The 21,939-nt window shown below is 37.1% G+C and overlaps 1 protein-coding gene across 2 annotated transcripts in view; it reads right to left on the bottom strand.

The window, feature by feature from the left end:
- The window catches only part of LOC149191364 (magnesium transporter MRS2-F-like), a 283,963-nt gene that overhangs the window by 64,650 nt on the left and 197,374 nt on the right, over positions 1-21,939 (bottom strand). For both annotated transcript variants that reach the window (XM_089404195.1, XM_089404196.1), the window contains 2 exons: positions 14,488-14,657; positions 14,121-14,307 (listed from right to left, as the gene is read on the bottom strand). In XM_089404195.1, coding sequence (XP_089260321.1) covers positions 14,121-14,307; positions 14,488-14,657 — 357 coding nt within the window. The remainder of the gene's footprint in view (positions 1-14,120; positions 14,308-14,487; positions 14,658-21,939) is intronic.

Raw genomic sequence — 21,939 nt, 5'->3', positions numbered from 1 at the left:
GTTGGGCCATTCTGGGCCCACGCAGCCTTGATGCAGAGCCAGAAAGGTCTGCGTAGAGAGGAAAGTTGCCTGTTACGCAAAAGCCAGAATTGCCGAGAACTGCCCGAACGGCCGGAATAGTTAACGTAGAGGGCAGAGGAGTTGACACAGGACCAATGCAAAAATAGTCGGGGTCAGCTAGTCTTGTGCCGGATCAGTCGGAATTCTGTCGGGTGAAGTGAGGTAAAACTCACTCAGATTTTCCGTCGGTATTTTCTCTGTAAAGGATTGCTAGATGAGAATCCTAGATTTGTATTAAGATATTTCTCCTGCATAATAATAAACCCTCAGAACTGCTACACCGGTTTTCCTGCATTGGATTTTACTTGGGACTATTGTGTCCAAAATTAAGTGCGTCCTATGAATCTTGTTCTTTGCTCTGTTTTCTGTTTCATGAAATCAAATATTTAATTAGTGTAGGTTACAGAAGTAATTTACTTTAGTATTCAGAAGAATAACTTGATAATGTATGTTAAACAATCAAGTAGGTGAAGTAGATTCAGATTTGCTGGAGTAGGGGTTCCTTGGAGTAGGAATTTTCACACGGTATCAGAGCATTGATGTTGAAACAGGAAGAGCAGATCCAGTGTTGAGCAGTGAGGCCGAAAGATGCACTTGGCAGCAATTCAAATCCCCTTGAAGGGATTGCGCAGTCCTTGTTGGGACACAGATCCGAGCAAATCTCTCTCTGAGTGAGACAACAGAGAGCTATGATTTCCAGTTCGTGAGTTTGCAGAGGCAGAGGGAGTGACACAAAGCCTCAGCGTAGTGCTTGAAGGGCGCAGTTTCTGTCGAGGCAGAAATCCAATGGAAAATAACGAAGACACGTAGGAGCGGAATTTTCTCCTCAGAGAACTTTCCGCCAAAAAGTTCGAATTTCTCACTTGATGAGCAGTGCTAAGCAGTGACTAGAGGAGTCAGTTCGACAGTTGGGTGAGATGGCATCGCATGGGCTCAGAGATCAAGACAGGTTGGACGGAGCCTCCAACTATGTCATATGGAAGACTAGAATCTTAGTTGTTTTGGAGGAATATTATCTCGAGGCCTATGTCAAGAGTACTATGGTTGTTTTTGCTGACAATGATCAAAAGAAGAAGTACAAGGCCGAGCAGGGGAAGGCAAAGAGGCTCATTCTCAATGGAGTTCGAGATCATGTGGTCTCACACTTGGGGGTCAAGGATACAACTTGAGAGATGTGGGAAGCCTTGTCTTCTCTATATGAAGGCTCTTCCAAACAGTGGAAGATGTATTTAGAGCAGAAGTTGCAGCGGACCTTGATGCAAAAAGGAGAAGGGGTGAACCTCTATCTTCAACGTCTTCAGGACACTAGAGACCAACTTGCTGTAGTGGGGTCCACTCCTCAACCAACTGCGATGGTGAGGATAGCCCTGAATGGAGTCTCAAATGAATGGCAAGTTTTTGTCCAAAGCATATTAGGCAAGGAAAAACTACCTTCATGGGAGGAGATGTCGGCGGCTCTTCAACAAGAGGAGTTAAGGAGGGACCTAGTGAAGGTCAACCTTAATGGCACCAGTGGGAGTGGCACAAAGACGAAGGAGGAGGAAAACACAACTCTAGCATGGAAGGAACCGCAGAAGCCAAAGTGAAAGGACATTTCGAAGGTGAAATGTTTCAGTTGTAGCGAGTTGGGCCACTATGCATCCCAGTGTCCTTTGAAGAAAAAGGATAAGGATGAGAAACATGATCCTAAGGCTGCTTCACCAAAGATTGACGAGGATGAGTTTGCCATGAGTGCCCACACATCTCCAGGAGGGAGATGCAGCGATATTGAGTTGTTGTCGGGAAGCCTACATGTGGGCAGGATCCTTGAGGAGTCCACCTCTTGGATCAATTCCTTGCTGCATGAGCCCAAGATTCAACAGTAGCGAGATGGACTTAGTGTCAGATGATGCAGTGGAGTGTTTGGAGGACAAATGCAGTGGCTTGGGACTAGAGACTGATCAGCGTAGAGCAAGGTTGGCAACATTGCAGATGGCACAGTGCAGAAGTCAGCAGCAACGGAGAAGATTCAGAGGGTCAACAGCAGTCAGACTCCAACATTCATTGTATTATGTTGAGCATAGTTAAGTTCAGCTAATTTTGGATGTTTTTTAGTTGCTTCTCTCAGCAACTGAGTTGCAATACGGATGCAGTGTTAGCAGTGGCAGTGGTAGCAACATAGCAGATGCAACATTTAAAGAGGGAGTTGTAGTAGAGATGCAGCAGTGGCAGTGGCAATGTCATGGGTATCAGTACAGTTGCAGCAGGAGCATAGTGTTGGTGGCAACAACAATGTAGAAAAGGGGTGCTTCAGAAACAGAGCAACATGCAAGTGGTTATTGTTGTTAGAGCACTTTCCTCGCTAAGAGGGAGTGTTAGTTTTTGGTAGCATCGGAAGTGCTCTAGCCTTGAAAATTGGTGGAGACGCTAAGGCACATGAGTTCTAAAGAACCCAGAAACTGTTTGGTGAAATTTCACCTGAATTGTATTTTATTAAAATAATTAATATTTTTAATAAAGTTCCTAAGTCTAAAGTTAGGGAAATTAAAATATTAATGGGTATTAATCAAAATATGGGTGAGAATGATCTAGAAGGTGGATCAATTCATGTTTTAATCTTAGCTGTTTATTAAAGACTTAATCTTGATCGTTGAAGACTCAACAAGAAACGTATAAAATGGAAGCTTGGGGTTCATTTGAAAACACACACGAAGAGAACGAACTGATCTAGAGTTCAATTTCTAGGGCTAGGAAGCTGAGAAATTCAAACTAAGTGATCATTCAGCAGCAGAGGCATAGTGAGAATTTGAGAGGACTTTCCGGAGAATAATGACTAAGAGGCGGAGGGAACTTGCAAAGAGGCAGTGTAATAGCTAGGAGCGCTGACGCTGAGCCAGTCTGGGCCCACGCGGCCTTGATGCAGAGCCAGAAAGGACTACGCAGAGGGGAAAGCTGCCTGTCACGCAGAAGCTGGAACTACCGAGAATTGTCGGAACAGCCGGGACAGCTGACGCAAAGGGCAAAGGAATTGATGCAGAGCTGGCGCAAATCCTAAAGGCTGACACAAGGCCTACATAGGGCCACCGCAGAAATAGACATGGTTGGACAGTCTTGTGTCAGATCAGCTGGAATTCTGCCAGGTGAAGTGAGGTAAAACTCACTCAGATTTTCCATCGGTATTTTATCTGTAAAGGATTGCTAGATGAGCATCCTAGATTTGTATTCAAATATCTCTCCTGCATAATAATGAACCCTCAGAACTATTGCACGTGTTTTCCCGGATTGGGTTTTTCCAGGGACTATCGTGTCAAAAAATAAATGTCTTATGTATCTTGTTATTTGCTCTGTTTTTTGTTTCATGAGATGAAATATTTAATTAGTGCAGGCTGCAGAAGTAATTTGCTTCAATATTCAGAAGAATAACTTGATAATGTATGTTAAACAATCAAGTAGGTGAAGTAAATTCAGCTTTGCTGCAGTAGGGGTTCCTTGGAGTAGGAATTTTCACAATAAGGCATTGGTCTCTCATCTTTATATTTTGTTGAATGCCATATTGATTTAATTGAACACTTGCTCCGTAATAACCATACTTTCTAACTAATCTTAATTCAAGTTATATTGAGTGGCAATTACCTTGTCCTTTGTCTCCTAGAACTTGTTGTTTTCAACAAGTTTCCCTTTACTAATCATCTTTAGGGACCAAACCCCATAGCTTACCTAGGTGAGAGCTTAAATGAAGAGAGTTGGGAACAGGTGACAGCCCCTTCTCTGAGCGTTGTGCCTTAAAGACCTATACCTTGTGAGGTTGAAAATTTTTCCCACTTTTAGGTGTACATTTAGGCAACAACAAGATCCATTATGGAGGTATTTGAGTAGATACATGAGAAGGAGCAGGAGCAACAAGCCAGAGAAGAGGAGGAAGCTAACATGCCAACCTCAACACCACCCTATACACAAAGTGAGACATCTATCACAGGCCATCCATCTCCAGCCAGAAGACCTCCTACTAAAAAGCAAGTTATTTACCTTCGACTATAAAAGGAGAAGAGGAATTCGTAGCTAGATTCTAGATTAATCATTGTATATAACTCCTGATGGTGAGATACATCTATTCGTGTTCAATTTTCAGTCTTGATTGGATAGCTATTGGAATTTAGTATCAAAATTCGATGTTTGATCTATCATTTGGCATCATATATAGGAGTTGTTTTTCATGTTTATGTCACAATTTAATTATTTGATGTCCTTGTTTATTTATATTTTTAAAACATTGACAAAAAAAAATTTATGTATTTTTAAATGCTTGCCACAGTTTGCTGACTTTTTTCACTGATGTTTTCAATGTTGTAACGACCTATGTATATAAATCAATTTAAATCAATTCATAAAGAAATAAGAAATAATAATAATAATAATAGACTAATGATAAAATATTTTTCTAACCTTTATATTAAAATAAAATCAGAAAAAAAAGGAAAGGATATGACACGACAGAGGAAGGGTGTCATGAGGAAATGAAGCGGTGGGTGCAGGAAGAAGGACAGCCACCGCCAAGGATTAGTTTATAAACTAGAAGGAAAAGTTTGGGAAGGGGGGAATGGGAAGAAGGAAGGAAGAACGAAAACTGGAGTAACTACGACAGAAGAGTTGGTTGTTCTGAGGTTTCTAGGCACGGGGGAAATAGTCTGCTTCAACTGAGAAGCTTACTGGTTTGAGTAGCAAGGTTTTGCTTAGTTTGGCTGGGTGGTTTCGGTCTTTTGGTAAAGAGGAGCAAACTGGAGGAGTTCTGAACGAGTTCTGAGCAATTTCATCCGCGGCAGACAGCAAATCAGGTAAGTGTTTATCGTTGAATCAAGCAAATAATTATATGAAGTTTTGTATAAACTTAGAACAGGAGTTTTTTTTAGATTTGTACTCTATTTTAAATGGGTAGTTCTGTAGAAATTCTTTACAATAGTTACAGTTTAGTAAATCTTTATACTTTCAGAAATAGTCTTTTATATTAGTTTAGGTCTTCACATTTGGTATCAAAGCAAGGTTTCAAACCCTTGGGATCTTACTGGCCCTAGAAGTAACTAATACTCTGATAACCCATGCTCAATCAAAACCTCAGGGTAGATCATATGCAGTGACGACTTTAGCTGTACCTGGAAGGACACTAGAACAACTACAACAAATCCTTAACAATGAGCTCTAGCTAGACAGAACAGTGAGCGAATTCAAATGAATTTGCAAGATCAATCTCAAGATCTGTCCATGCAAGTTCCTCAAGCCAATTATGGCGTGCTCCAGAGAAGAAATAAGCTAATCAAGTCACGGAGTATAAGGCCAAAAACCTTAAGATGGTGCCCAGTGTCTGAACCAACTTACTCTAGCATTCTGATTTATCATGCCTTTTAACCCTCGGATGGTCCTTGAATTCGAGCCCCTAGAAAGTTACGGTATTGCTTCAAAGAATTTCCTGAATACAAGGGCCAAAACTGTAGTAAATTACTTCAAAATTTCGCTGGTTTGAGTCTTGAACTTGGACAACTGTTTCAAGGAAAATATACGTGAATATTAGCAGCCAAAAAAACACACACACACATACCTCAAACATAGGTTTATAAATTGAGGTTGAATAGTGCTCAATGTGCTTGCGAGGAAGTCACAAACAATTCCAGATTTGCTTCAAAAGAAGGGGGCAAAATCGAGTTACTCAAGCGTTGTTTGAGAGCATGTGTATACAATGCCTAATTAATGGCATTAGCTGCCATTCATTAGAGAAAATCAAGGTCGTAGGTACCAAATCTCAGAATTGGAACCGAATTGTTGAGAATGCTCCTTCTTTTGAGTTTCAACCTTCTTTAGGGCTATATCTCTGAGTATTCTGAACAAATCAGTAATGCGCATGTAGAAGAAGGACCGCATAGAGTAGGTTGCTGAGAGGACATGGCCGAATTTGATGTAGATTCACCTGCAAGGACATGAAAGTACCCAGCGAAAACCCAGAATCTGAAAGGACTGGACCAGCAGCTTCATGTAAAACCTGAATTTTTCCTACAACCTAAATCCCTAAATCCTAAATCCTTAGAGAGATGAAAAATGGTCTAAATTTTGTGCATTCCTGTAGATTATGCATTCCTGTATGATTGTTAAGGATCTCAGTACAAATACAAAGGCTTTCCCTTTTGTCTTCGCTTGTTTTAAATAGGTCTCGGGCAAGTTCCAAGGTTGAACCTCCCGGCTCAGCACAGAAACTGTTCTGGTTAACGGATTTTATAAGGTATAAAGAGGATTTAATATTACAGTATATAAACATATTACGTTTAAAATAAAATTTGATGTCTTTACAAAAAAAATACCATACCTCTGGGCACGTTAAAATAATATATGGTATTGTTAGAAAATCAGCGATAATTAAAACGTCATTATATATATATATATATATATATATATATATATATATATTCACCGGTTAAGGTAACTACGGAATATATATTATAACGCAGGCATTTTAAAAGCCCTAGCCTCCGGCGGTTCGACCAGCGGTAACCTGGCAACACCCGGGTATGTACTGTGGCAAGGTACTAATCTACCACCTGACGTTTGAACCTGTGGCGCTATGACTCTACACGCCGGTGATTTAGATCCTCTGTGTCACCTCCACACTTGTAACCCCAACGTTGCTTGACATGTAGCAGACCTTCTAGAGACGTCATTGGCACGATTAGTATGCTTCTCTTGTTTACGATAATGGCATGGAGCAGAGATATGAGTATGTTGCACGCCTTTAAGGAGACGCGTTTAATCTCAGCGTTTCACCTTTCTATTACATAATTATTTATAGTATGAAGTTCCAACCTCTGCTTCGTGCCACTGTTTCGATGGTGATTATTTCATTAGCCTCATCACGTATGGGTTTTATATTGTAAATTATCTGCCATCGCATAAATAACATATATGATATCAATCGTATAGTTTGATTAACATGGTTTTGATACAGGTAAATTTTATATACCAAACTTTTACCATAACTTAAATACATAAAAATATGCTCCATGGTTTGCTGAACTTTGGTATATATTTCAGTGTCGTTAGGTTTTCAACTATAGTTTATAACTATATATACACCCACCATGGAGAGTACCATAGGAATAACATCAACATTATGTTTCAAATTATATTAATATAATTTCAAAAAAAAATATATATATATAATAATAATAATAATAATCATTACGTTATGTAGGAAAATTATATTCAAATTATATTATTATAATCATTAGGACATAGTATAATTTTAAATTAATTAATAAGTGTTAATCGAAGGAAATCTAGTTTATTGTATAAAATTAAAGTGTCTATTTAAAAGACCCATGCATTAGAAACGTATTATTGTGCATAAAAATAGAAAAACCCTGCATTAGGACAAGGAGGTCGCGAGACCACCCTCCTTGACCTCAGTACCAGTAAGATCTGCCTAGCAGATAAAAATAGCAAAACTATACCCGTTTGAAAATGCGAAATTGCAAAATATATGTTAAATTTGAATAAATACCTTAAATTTTTACAAATTTTCTTTATATATACAGGAATCATTACGATGGTAAAGACATGTGAGCGATGACGACGTGATCGAGCAGCATCACCGTCATTAATGCCACCACCATCGTCATCACCATCTCCATCACCACCACCACCATCAACACTAACCGCTCCAGCACCGGAGTTGACCGTAATAATGAACTCATTGGAAGCCTTATTGGAAACATTAAAAGGGTCAACCCTTAACAACCAATTCAGCGGAACCAAAGAATTTTGGGTATAAAAGATCAAAAGAATATATTTCTAGGGAGCTTCAGAAAATTAAACTCCCAGAATTTTCAGGAGGTAGAGCTGGAGAATGTGCTGAGGTATGGTTAGAAGGAATGAACAGATGCTTTAAATTAAGAGAATATTCTTCTTTTGAAAAACAAAAATTGTTGTATTTCTATTATAAGAAAGTGCCTTGATTTGGTGGGGAAATCTGGAAAAACAACTACACCTTACAATGGATAATGTTCCTTGGGAATTGTTCGAGGAAAAATTCCGTGCAAAGTATTTCCCTCTAGTTTTTTCAACAACAACAAGCCAGAGCCTTTCATACATTAGTTCAAGGTAATAAAACAGTGGAGGAATACGAGATAAGGTTTATGGAACTTGTGAAATACATTCACTACTTAGATTCTGATGAACGTCAGGCTGAACGCTTCATATTTGGATTAAATCCTCGCATCAGGGCCTTGGTGAACATGTGGAAACCATCATCAGTAGCTGAGGTGGTAGAATGTGGCCGTTACGCAGAAGAACATCTAGGAATCCAAAAGGATGTAGGGCCAGCAGAACCTGTACAATCAGGATTTCCAGGAAAGGCTCCCCGAAATTCCTTCAGAGGAGGTAGCTCAAGGCCACCTTATGGTAATAGATTTACCCCAAGAAATGTAGGAACAAGAGCTCCCATGGCAGTTAATACTATAGCTGCTGAATCATCCAACACCAATCCATGGACATCTCGTGGAACTACTAATAGAGGAAGAAATTCGATAGGAAGCAACATGAGAGGACAAAGCTCTTCATCTAGAAATTCATGTCCTAATTCAAGAGGACCAACGCAGGTTAATTGTTGGGGATGTGGAGGGCCGCATTTTCAACGTGATTGTCTAGAAGCTTCATCAAGTGTATTGCATAGGACTGGAAAGGAACCAATGTCAAATAATCAAGGTAATCATAGAATTCATGCTATAGTCAACGACGACCAAGCAGCACATCAATCCACTCTTCAGGTATTATTAATGGTATAAAACTCAAAATCTTATTTGATATTGGTGCCACAGATAGTTTCATTTCATCATATGCATTAAACAAATGTGGGTTGGCAGCTCGCAAACAAAATGATTTCAGACAAGTAGAAATGGCCTCAGGAGAACTCCAATCCGTAGACTTAAGTGTGGATCAATGTAAAATTGACCTAGGGGTCTGTACAACTAAATTGAAAGTTTATGTCACAGCTTAGGAACTTATGATCTTGTCATAGGTATGGACTGGCTAGAAGCTCATCAAGCTTGGGTAGACTGTTATGGGAAAAGAATTCTAGGTATAAATGATGAGGGAGAAGCAATCCAAATTCAAGGAATCAAGAGAAAAGTATCTTTACGTTACATATCCGCAATTAAAATGAGGCGTTGCTCAAGAAAATGTTTTCAAGCATATGTAATTCAAGAAGTAAGTAAAGAAAAAGGACCATCCTTAGAACAATATCCAGTGTTAGCCGAATTTCCGGATGTATTTCTAAAGGAACTACCAGGATTACCTCCTGTAAGAGAACTAGACCTCACAATAGAAATGAAACCTGGTACTCAACCCATCTCTAAAACACTTTATAGAATGACAGCCCCAGAACTTCAAGAATTACAAATTCAATTGAAAGAACTATTGGATATAGGACATATTCGACCGAGTATATCACCTTGGGGTGCTCCTGTAATTTTTGTCAAAAAGAAAGATGGATCCTTAAGATTATGCATAGATTATCGAAACTTGAACCGAGCTACAGTAAAGAATCGATATCCTATGCCTCGAATTGATGATCTTTTCGATCAGATGAAAGGAGCTGCTGTCTTTTCAAAAATTGATCTTTGATTAGGCTATCATCAGCTAAGGATTTCTGAAAACGATATTTCTAAGACTGCATTCAAGACACGTTTTGGACATTATGAATTTACTGTGGTACCATTTGGATTAACAAATGCACCAGCGGTATTCATGAATCTTATGAACAGTGTTTTCCGCAAATATCTTGATCAATTTGTACAAGTCTTTTTAGATGATATACTCATCTATTCCAAGAATGAGAAAGAGCATGAAAATCATCTACGGATAGTGTTATCTTGCCTTAGAAAACATCAGTTATATGGAAAATTATCCAAATGTTCGTTCTTTCAGGAAAAGATTCATTAATTAGGTCATATCATATCAGGTGAAGGGATTTCAGTAGACCCTGAGAAGGTAAAAGCAATCATAGAATGGCCAATACCGAAAAACGCACATGAAGTACGAAGCTTTATGGGTTTAGCCGATTACTACCGAAGATTTGTGGAGGGATTCTCCAAAATTGCAAAGCCGATTACAACCCTTCAGCGTAAAGGTGTTAAGTATGAATGGACTGAAAAATGTAATAAAGCATTCTATAAACTCAAAGAACTACTAACCAGTGCACCAATTTTAAGAGTCCCTGATATGGAAAAAGATTTTACGGTATGTATTGATGCATCCAAACAAGGGCTAGGTGTAGTATTGATGTAGGATAGAGGAGTAATAGCGTATGCCTCAAGAAAGTTAAAATCTCATGAAGAACTCTATGCTACTCATGATTTAGAGTTAGCCACTGTAGTACTAACTTTAAAAATTTGGAGACACTACCTAGTGGGGCGAAGTTTTACACTTAAAAGCGACCATCAAAGTCTACAATATTTGTTCACTCAAAGAGACATAAATGCTAGACAAAAACAATGGAGTGAATTCCTAAGTGAATATGACTTTGGAATATCATATATTAAGAGAAAAGAAAATGTAGTAGCAAATGCCTTAAGCAAAAGACCTCAGATATTTTCCCTCATACCTATCAAAGTAGACTTAAGGCAACGAGTACTAGAACATCTCATAAAGGATAACTGGTATTTAAAGGTAAGATCTAGTCTTGATAGTAAAAACTCGAAAGAATCTAAATTTGAAGGATATGAACTAGAAGATGATGGAATATTACGATTTCATGGAAGGATGTATATTCCCGATAATAAGAATCTTCGAGACACCATCCTTAAAGAAGCCCACAAAGAAGTATATTGTACACATCCTAGAGTAAAGAAAATGTATACGGATACTAAGAAACTCTTCTTTTGGTCAAGCATGAAACGTGATATCGTTCAATTTGTTGCAAAATGTCTGGAATGTCAACAAGTAAAAGCAGATCATTATCATCTAGCGAGTCTCTTACAACCACACGACATTCCTATGACCAAATGGGAGATAATTTCTATGGATTTCATCACTGGACTACCTCTTACTTCTCAAAGACACAATGCCATTCTGATAGTAGTGGATAAATTAACGAAAAGCGCACATTTCATTCCCATAAGAGATACTTACGAAGTCGCTGACGTAGCTCGAGTATTCATAAATGAAATTATCAGATTTCATAGAGTACCTAAGAAGATTATATTAGATAGGGATTCACGATTTAATTCAAGATTCTGGACTTGCATGCAGTCAACCTTAGGAACTCAACTAAATTTAAGCACAGCTTATCATCTTGAAACTGATGGGCAAACAGAAAGGGTAAATCAAGTAATTGAAGATATGTTGAGGATGTATGTTATGGATCAGCAGTCACACTGGGAAAATTACCTATCCTTAGTCGAATTTGCATACAATAACAATTACCACAGTTTGATTGGAATGTCTCCATTTGAAGCATTATACGGCAGACCTTGCAGAACACTGTTAAGTTGGGACAGGTTAGAAGATCGAGTGATAATAGGACCAGAATTAATCCAAGAAATGGAAGAGCAGGTAAGACAAATTAGACAACGGTTAAAGGAAACACAGAATAGGCAAAAGAGTTATGCTGATACTCACAGAACTGATAGGAAGTATGAAATAGGGGATCAGGTTTTCATCCGTATCAAACCGAATAAAAGTACTATCCGATTCGGAAAATGGACAAAATTATCACCTCGATTTATTGGACCCTTTAAAGTCATGGATAGAGTTGGACCTGTTGCCTATCGTCTTGCACTGCCACCTCACTTGCATAAAGTTCATAATGTATTTCATGTATCCGTATTAAGGCATTACATAGCTGATCAATCTCATAACCTTCAATGGAAGGAATTGCAGGTATCGGACGAAGTAACCATATCGGTCAAACCATTACGTATACTGGAACGTAGAGTTCGACAGCTCAGAAATCGTCTAGTAGACCAAGTTAAGGTCCAGTGGGACAAGTATAGTCTTGGATCAGCTACTTGGGAAGATATAGAAACCATATGTCAAAATACCCCAACTTGTGCCAATTTTGAAGAACTTTAAACTATGTTTTGTATATATTTTCTTTTCAGAGACTCAGAACCATTTTGAAATGATCATATATAGACGTGAATTTTTACGACATAATATCTGTTTAATTCCGCTAGTACATGGATACCAAGACGGAATATGTTATTAATCTTATTAAATTATAGTTATCAAAGTAAAGTTAAAAAATTTGAGTAATTTTGCTTCTGATGAAAATTAAGATATTATAATTTTGTTTCATTTATACTTATCAACATGATTGATGAGACAGAAATCAAAGAATGATTAAATTTTAAATATGAAAGTTAATGACATGAATAGAATATGGCAAAGTATGTTATACGGTAATTGACATGCGTGAATGATACATAAGCTATTTGTTTTGAATATGTTAATGCACATTTTGCATGGACAAGTGTTTATGATTGCAGATAATATCTTTACCAAATGACCGTGTGATGACAAAATCCTCAGAACAATTAAGGCTCAAAGAGATTCCATGATAGGGTATTAACCCTGATTCTACTGGGAGGGGTGGAGGTGTTGCCCACCGTGTATCCTCTGAAACCTGGAGTCATGGGAGGACTGTGCGAGTCACGCTCCCCTAGATGTGTGATGATCACTGCTAGATGCCTACTAAGGATCAGGTCAATATAACCGACGCTGTTATCCTTGGAGTTATAAATGTTTAGGCTAGTATAACTGATGCTATGACATACTCCAATAGAAGACGGATAGGATGGGAGCGGAAGAGATTAGGAAGGATAGGATGATGTTGTAAATAGTTGGGGAACCTAATGAAATAAAACATCATGATTAAAATTATAAACCTAAGGTATTCAAAATACCAAATTGTAGTGCCTTACATTAAGTAAGAATTTAACCTCAATACACAATCCTAAGAAAAATATGCTAATCGCTATCATAAATATTCATATAAGATAAAACTCTAACTTCGGGACGAAGTTTTTCTAAAGGGGGGATATATGTAACGACCTATGTATATAAATAAATTTAAATCAATTCATAAAGAAATAAAAAATAAATAATAAACTAATGATAAAATATTTTTCTAACCTTTGTATTAAAATAAAATCAGAAAAAAAAGGAAAGGATATGACACGACAGGGGAAGGGTGTCATGAGGAAATGAAGCGGTGGGTGCGGGAGGAAGGATGGCCACCGCCAAGGATTAGTTTATAAACTAGAAGGAAAAGTTTGAGAAGGGGGAACGGGAAGAAGGAAGGAAGAACGAAAGAGATACGAAAGAAAAAAACTGGAGTAACTATGACAGAAGAGCTGGTTGTTCTGAGGTTTCTGGGCACCGGGAAATAGTCTGCTTCAACTGAGAAGCTTACTGGTCTGAGTAGCAAGGTTCTGCTCAATTTGGCTGGGTGGTTTCGATCTTTTGGTAAAGAGGAGCAAACTGGAGGAGTTCTGAACGAGTTCTGAGCAATTTCATCCGCGGCAGACATACGCAACAGATCAGGTAAGTGTTTATCATTGAATCAAGCAAGTAATTATATGAAGTTTTGTATAAACTTAGAACAGGAGTTTTTTTTAGATTCGTACTCTGTTTTAAATGGGTAGTTCTGTAGAAATTCTTTACAATAGTTACAGTTTAGTAAATCTTTATACTTTCAGAAATAGTCTTTTATATCAGTTCAGGTCTTCACAAATGTCCTGACATCAAGAGCCTCAGCAATTTTTGTCGATGCCAATGTTTGCAACACTGATTCTAAATACCATAAAGAGAAATTAACAAACATGTTTCATTCAAAATCTCTGTTTAGAACAATTTTTTTATTCTTTTTCAATCAGACATAAACATGAATATTGATTGTATTCTTCCAGAACGCCATTAGAGGAGACTGATAAAAAACAACCTTGTGATTTCTACAAAAAAAAGGAGCAACCTAGCATAATTTAATAGGTAAATGTGGAAAATGATGAATCTAGTCAAATATTTACTAGTATAGGTGAACATACAGCTGATAGCTTGTTCAGTGTACCGTCAATCTGCACAAAGTAAGCCTCTAGAAGCATCTCCAGTTCTTCTACATCAAGATTCTTAGAACCACTGTGGTTGCTACATTGGCTGGCAGTTTGGATATTGCTACATTTCCTGTTATCATCTCTAGCAAGAAGATGCAGAGCACTGGGAAGGGCTTCATCACTACAATGTGCACACCACCATAACATGCATTAACATATTGTGACTGCATATAATTCAAAGTTCACAGTTAGGGTTCTGCAACCATGGAATCTTTTGGACATATTTTACAGACAACATTCATGACTCGAACACAAAAATAACAGTTTCGAAAAGTAATTTTGGCACTCACAGAAAACTTGCCTTTCATCTTCTGCATCAGACTTAACTTTCTCAGGCTCTACTTCTCTTGTCCCGTCAAAGGAATGAAGAGAAGATGTTTCATCTAGCTGTTGCTGAATTAGCTTCTCTGTTAAATACATCTCGGCCATATCTTCATCATCATCAAGCAAGTGCTCTAGTTCATCCCTTACCTGTACAACTCACAACAACCGCTTATATATTGTTCCTTAAAATAACTGTAAAAGCAAAAGAACTGCAGTGTTCGAAGACAAAATTTACAGGTATTGTAGCTCACTAAAGTTAAATAAATTGTTTTTAAATGACTAAACTACACAATGTAATTCAGACATGCGAAAAACAGCTAGAAAGCAATGTGCACACTGAAGCTCACTATTAGAAAACGCTAACAGAAAATAATCCCATGGGGAAAGCCATTCAAGATCAAACCTAGATTCAATGTCAGTGTCCATGATGCAAACTAATAAAAGAAATAAATAGAGCTAAGAAGTGGAATGTTTAAGATACAAAGTAAGATGGATGAAGAGGTTTTTGAAGTCTCAATTTTCTTATAAAACACGAGTGCTTGGGTGGTGGTCCATAATAGTTTGGTAGGAATGCATCAACGACATCATATTGGGCTCACGTCTATTATAAGCATGTAATTGTAATGTGTAATGCGTAAGTTGTTAGAACGTTTTGAGTGGGTTGTTGACTATTTGTGTCCCCTAGTCATCGTAAAGGGCTGTGTTTGTTTGTGGACAAATAGATGATCATAAAAATTGGCAAGAGTATGTGGAATGTGATCAGAGAGATCAGCATATCTTTCTTATTAATATGATGTTGTGGAGCAATTTTTCATGATGAGAATTCTCATTATAGCTTGGGATCTAAGTTGCACGAAACGCCAAAACGTTTCAGAGTTTCCGAAACGGGTACGTTTAGAAACGTCACCTCCCAAAAATGGAAACGTCGGCCGAAACGTTAGCTGAAACGCAATATATGTTTATATATATATAAATAAATTTATAAATAAGTGAATAACACATTATCTTGCAAGAAAAAAGGTAATAAGACCTATAGATGACAATTTAGAAGGAAAACCAAGTCTATATTAACTCTTATAGATGATTACATAATGGTCGAGTTTCGGTCAAGTTTCGGCTGAGTTTCGGAGTTTCGGGTACGGGTACGTCTTGAAATGTCGGGTTCCTAGATGTTTCATGCAACATAACTTGGGATACATTCTACATCTAGATAAGTTCAGCCTAGCAAGATTTCAGCCAAGAATGTCATTTTAGGATAGAGATAGATACTCTTATGGTTGGAGCCAAAAAGGATATGGTAGCTATCTTTGCTTAAGTAGGAAAGAGGTGTGATAAAAGTTTTTTGACAGTAGTGGAAGCAAGTTAATGATTCTAGGGATTAGAAGGACAATTAGTATTTTGACTTAGGCATCTCACAACATATGCAAAATAGAAGGGGTTGGTATGATTTCTTTGTGGAAGTCGGGTCGAAGACAAAATCATTTTCATTAAGCCATATCCTAGCCTTATAGTTGGTGATTGTACATTTGTACCAGGTACATGTCCATGCACATATTAATTTATGATAAAACAGACTTGTTTGGCATGAAATTCTTAGTAGGATAAACACTTTGAAAGAGTTGTCTAGGAAGTAACTCCAAATGGGACCTATGCCTACATCTATTACATGAGTTGTTACGGAGAAGAAATATTCCAATAGGATCGGTGCAAGGTTAAGGTACATTCCCTTCTTTTACTTTTTAGTTTTCTCTTCATCAAAATAAGTGAGTGGTACTACTTATACATGCTAAGTTGATGGAGGCATAGATTGGTGAGTCTAGGTCATGTATCAACTTTTTTCTGCATGGATAATGACATTGGCCATGTGTGAATCCTACCACATGTGATGTTTGGTGATGGGCAGATTTTATCCTCTCAACTTAGGATTCCCAATATAAGAATGTGTTGTGAATTTCCCTTAAGAGTTTGAGTAGGTTGTATCATCTCCCAAACCTGCTCTACAAATGTTATAAAATCCCTTAACCAATTGCAGGCCCGAGGGGAACTCATGAAGAGAGCCAACATCTTGAGTTCTTGTTCTTATGTTTTGGTAGTAGTTTGATAAAGTACACACACATGGATTAATAAGAAGAAGAAGAAGATTAAGCTAACTAGAAAAAGTAAAAACACTACACAAATTGTTATCAAGTAACGAAGAATCACACTACACTACTTTGCCCTAGATTATTCAACATGGTATCAGAACTAAGGTGACACATCAAGGAAAGGGCGACTCAAGAACACTCATCAAGGAGAAGCATGAAGCCTAGAAGTCTCAATCACTTCAAGGTCAAGAAGGGTATAAAATCCATCATTCATCAAGAAGGTCTACAAAGCTAGAAGAAAAGCCTCATATAAAGGCACCTACAAAGAAGAGCAGATTGAAGCAGGACCTATATCAAGCTATAAGTCTTCAAACAAATCTCATCATCAAGCAAGTCCACTTGGAGAAGGCAACTTGAAGAACATCAAGATCCAAGGAAGGAAAGCCATCAAGTCTTCAAGGAAGAAGCAAATCCATCACATCTCAAAATCTATCAAGTACATGTCCGCTTCTAAGTATACATCAATGTCTTTTTGCAAGGAAAGCAATAAATTGCTAGGTACCAATAACTTTCTTGCATGGAAGAAGAGGACTGATCTACTACTCAAGGAGAATGAACTCCTCGAGCATGTCAAAGGGAATATCACTATCCCTACTAAGCAACAGACTCAAGCCTTAGCCTAATACAATAAGGATGAGACAAGAGCTCAAAGGATTCTGATAGAATCAATCAAAGACTCTCTCATTCCCTATGTCTCCAAAGTCGAGACATTGAAAGAAATTTATGATAAGCCAGTAGAGCTATTCTCGGTGTCCACAACCAGAGAACTAATATCTCTGAGGAATGAATTGTACAAGATGAAGATAACAAAGGAAGGAATAGCTCCCTACTTCATGAAAATCTCTTAAATGAGAGATCAACTTCAAGAACTTGGGGAAGTCATGTCTGACAGAGAGATGGTAACAGTAGTATTCAATGCTCTACTTGAGGAGTGGGGAAACTTCACATCAAGCATATATGCCAAGGAGGAAGCAACCACTCTCAGTGAAATGTGGTCTCTATGCAAGACAGAGGAAACCAGACTAAAGGCAAAAGAAGATGTGGGATCAAAGGAGCAAGCATTTGCTACCATGGCCAAAAGAAAGGGTAAGTTTGACAAGTTTGGTCCACAAAGAACAAATAACAAAGACATCTCCAAAATCCAATGTTTTGGATGCCAAGAATATGGACACTACAAAAGGAATTGTCCTAAGCTTAAGAAGGACAACAACAACAAAAGGGAGAGGGAAGAAGCTACATAACTCAAGAGATGAAAGAAGAAGGAAACAAGGAAAAGAAGGAAGATCCTCCAAATCTCTACTATGACTAGTTCAAACTCTTTACTTCTAGACTCCTTTCAAAGTTTTGAGTAGGATAGGAGAATGTAGGAATAAATTAAAATTGCGTGGCTAGAAACACCCTCTAGAATCTAGCAGCATGATGTAGATAGAGTTCTAGATACTCATGAAGATATAGCATTTATGATAAGAACAAAAATGCATGAGTAGAAATATCTTTGAAGCGAACGAAGTTCATTCTACAAATTAATTACTCCAGAAGACTTGGAATATGAAGTTATCCATTGAGGATATAAATATTATATTAAATATATGAATAAGAATTAGAATAATAATTTACAATGAGAACGAGAGGCTTGCTTTTATATCCGGCAAGTGTCTTTTCACGAAGAGTCATGTCTCATTTAGACATGCCTCTTCAACCTAATTACTTGTTTAACTAATCATTATTTATGATTATTATTGTTTACAATTATTTTACATTATTTATATATATCTTATTCATTACATTGCCTTCTTCCTCAAAAAGCTTTGTCCTCAAAGCTTGTCGATGAAAAAGGCTTGATCTCTTTTTCGGCTTCGAATGTCTTTCTCTTTCCGAATAGTCATCCTTGTCGATACAAGTTGATATGATCTTCTTAGTGACAAACAAAATTGTCGCACTCAGAAGGGATTAGACCATCCCAGATTAATCTTCTGTATACTATTCTGATCACTGGAATTTTGTAACGACTTGTTAGCATAAGACTGGATTGAGGTTACATCACTATTATCTGAAACATCAGTTTGTTGTTTCAGTTCTGAATGGTTCAGATATGTAGCATGGTTGATTCGTTTATTCTCATGATTCGGATGCCGATATGGGACTTTACTTTCCCTTATTAGGCATGTGGCAATTTTTAGATTTTCTTCTAGCGAAGATGTTGAGTTGGTTATGGAACATTCACTAGGAATGTTCATTGTTTGAACTGCAACATCTAAGCATATCATTTCTTCAATTGACTTGTCTTCTTGAATAGTCACATTCACTGGATCGGTATTTGTTGTTTTGTCATCAACTTGAATTCCTACACTTGATGCTTCTTTCTCGATAAGTTGTTGTACCTTGTTTTCTAATGACTTCTTATCCTTCTTAAGTTTCTTAATTTGCGTCAATAATTTTTCGTTATGGTTTTTAAATCGAGAAATTTCTTCATTTTTGACAACAATGATTTTGTCAATTTCACTTTGCATATTTTGTAATACTTTTTTTCCTTCTTGAGACATTACTTTTGAAATATCCGATATATCTTCTGGCGTTACTGAATTAGGTTTCAGTGTAACATCTTGGAGTGTTATTTTCTTCTTCTTGTAAGAAAATGTTAAAAACTTTTTCTTAGTATTTAGAATAAAGGAACCTAGAGTTTCCATCTAGGGTGATCCCAAAACAATGTCACTATCGTTAAAACATAAGGTTTTCACAGTGAATTGTGAGGTAAAAGTATAATCTCCAATATTTAGGTGTAGATTGCTTATGTCGTATTGTTTGTTACATGTGCCAAAAATATTCGTTTCAACTATATTTGATTCAGGAATCACCAATTGGTTAACAAATTTATGACTAACATAATTACTTTTTCCAGTAGGACTGATAGAGATTATGATATCTCTTCCTGCGAGTGATCCTTTGATTTTAAATAGTGTGTCAATACATTTACTAAAGGTTTTAGGAAATCTTCCCTCACTAATTTCCATTTTGTCTTGATGTTTTTACGTCAACAATATGTCAACTTAAGCTTCTGTTTTTTTTTTTTAACTTCTCTTTATATTTTTTTATTTGTAATCTTTTTTTTTTTTTTAATATATATTATTATTATTTTTAATTAAATTATATAATCAAATTAATTGAGTTATGTAAATCAATTAATTAATTTATTATTATATAATTATATTGTATAATATATAGTCGTATATATTATAATAGTTCGATGTAGTGAGTTATAATCGTTATAGTCCTTATAGTTTATCACACGTTATAATTATATTAGATTATAATCATATGGTTATTGTAATATGATAATGTGATCCACTTTCAAAAGGTGTGACGTAATGGTAATGGTAATGGTTAGGGGTTACGACCCTTGATACCTCGGAAGCCACGTAAAGCAGCAGAGCAAACTGCGTAGACACATGGTGGAATTGGGTCGAGGAAACCGACCGATAGGCAGTGGGGACAACCGGCTTGTCGTTTTGTCGGCAGGGATTGAGTTAAGTCAGCGAAACAGAGGTTTATGGCCGGTCGAGGAGTCGCAGCGTGGGATTGGGTGAGGATGCTGGGATGACAAGATGACAGAGGGCACGAAGGGATCTGGGACGTGCCACGACCAGTGTGCGGAGGGAACGGTTGATTGGTTGTGGATGGACTGCAACGTGCGACTGATGCCACTCGAGTTTAGTGAGGGATGGCAACGGTGGATGGTTGTTGTGCGGTTGGTTGGTCGAGCGACTTGAATTCAGACGAATGCAACAGCTAGGAAGGTGGCTACGACGGAAAGGTAAGTTTGATTTTTTTTCCCTTTTATTATTATTTTATTAATTTATTATTTGTTTGTATTGTATTTTTTTGTTTTTATTTGATTTCTTTTATAATTGGTTTTTTTATATATATAATTTTTTTTTTAATATATATTGACCTTTTAATTCTCTATTTTTTTTTCTCTCTTTTTTCTTGAATAATTCCTCTATATATATTTTTAAATCTTTTAAATGGCCAAAGGTCTGGCGACAAATCTAGTGAATTGGAGAAACTCCAAAACTAGTAGCGAAACGCTGGAATAATGATGGCAACACAATTGACGACAAATTGATGGCCAAGGGCCTGGACCGGAGAGCGTGGCTCTATGCAGTGGTGAAGCAGCCAGAGGATCGATTGCTCTAATACCAAATGAAGCGAACAAAGTTCCTTCTACGAATTAATTACTCCAGAAGACTTGGAATATGAAGTTATCCATTGAGGATATAAATATTATATTAAATATATGAATAAGAATTAGAATGATAATTTACAATGAGAACGAGAGGCTTGCTTTTATATCTGGCAAGTGTCACTTCACGAAGAGTCATGTCTCATTTAGACATGCCTCTTCAACCTAATTACTAGTTTAACTAATCATTATTTATGATTATTATTGTTTACAATTATTTTACATTATTTATATATATTTTATTCGTTACAATCTTCTAGAATATAGGAGAATGGCAGATATAACTCAAGACACTCATGTAGAAGAAGCATACCTAGTATAAGACCTCATCCATGATGAAAGAAAAATTTGATCATTAAGAATCTTAGAAGACCTCCATCATCAAAAAGAAAAGAAACATTTGCAAGACAAGGATCTTTAAAATCCTATGATGGAATCTTCAAAAGAAGGTTTATGGACCAAAGCAAATGTCTCATTGGGAATCCCATTCATGGGATTCAAGAAAAGGGAAGATATCCAAGCAAGCTAAGATGAAGCAAGAAGGGCCACACCAAAGGATGATCAAACGAGAATCAAGATGAGGTATGTATGCATCAAAGTTTAGCCATGTTATCATTTGTATACTATTGAGTCATGGTAATAGTTCTATAACATGATCAAGTATGAAAGAATCTCTTTCACCAAGAACATGCTCGAAGGCATGTACCACAATGCAATGAAGGTCAACAAAAGAATATGGTCACATAAGGAGTGGAAGCAAGAAAAATTGCTGACAAGTCCAATTAGCAAGCGATGCTCTCACAAGAAGCATTAGATGGTTGACCTATCTATCTGATAAGAAGCAAATGAAGAAACAGATCAAGCATGTTGAAGAACACCATGATCACCGAGAATCACTATCTGACAAGATACTTTGAAGATATCTCCTGAAAGAAGGCAAGACAACTCTGATAAAGGAAGAAAGGACCCTAGACACCTATGAAGGCCTTGGAGATATAAAAGGTGCAGATAATTGATTCTACTCTACAGAGATGTTGTGATGAAG

The sequence above is a fragment of the Pinus tabuliformis genome, chromosome 2_2 (genome assembly GCF_031772625.1).
Source record: "Pinus tabuliformis cultivar Carrire ecotype Pingquan chromosome 2_2, CPIR1, whole genome shotgun sequence".
NCBI classification, from domain to species: domain Eukaryota; kingdom Viridiplantae; phylum Streptophyta; class Pinopsida; order Pinales; family Pinaceae; genus Pinus; species Pinus tabuliformis.
This window is presented reverse-complemented; position numbering and strand designations above follow the sequence as displayed.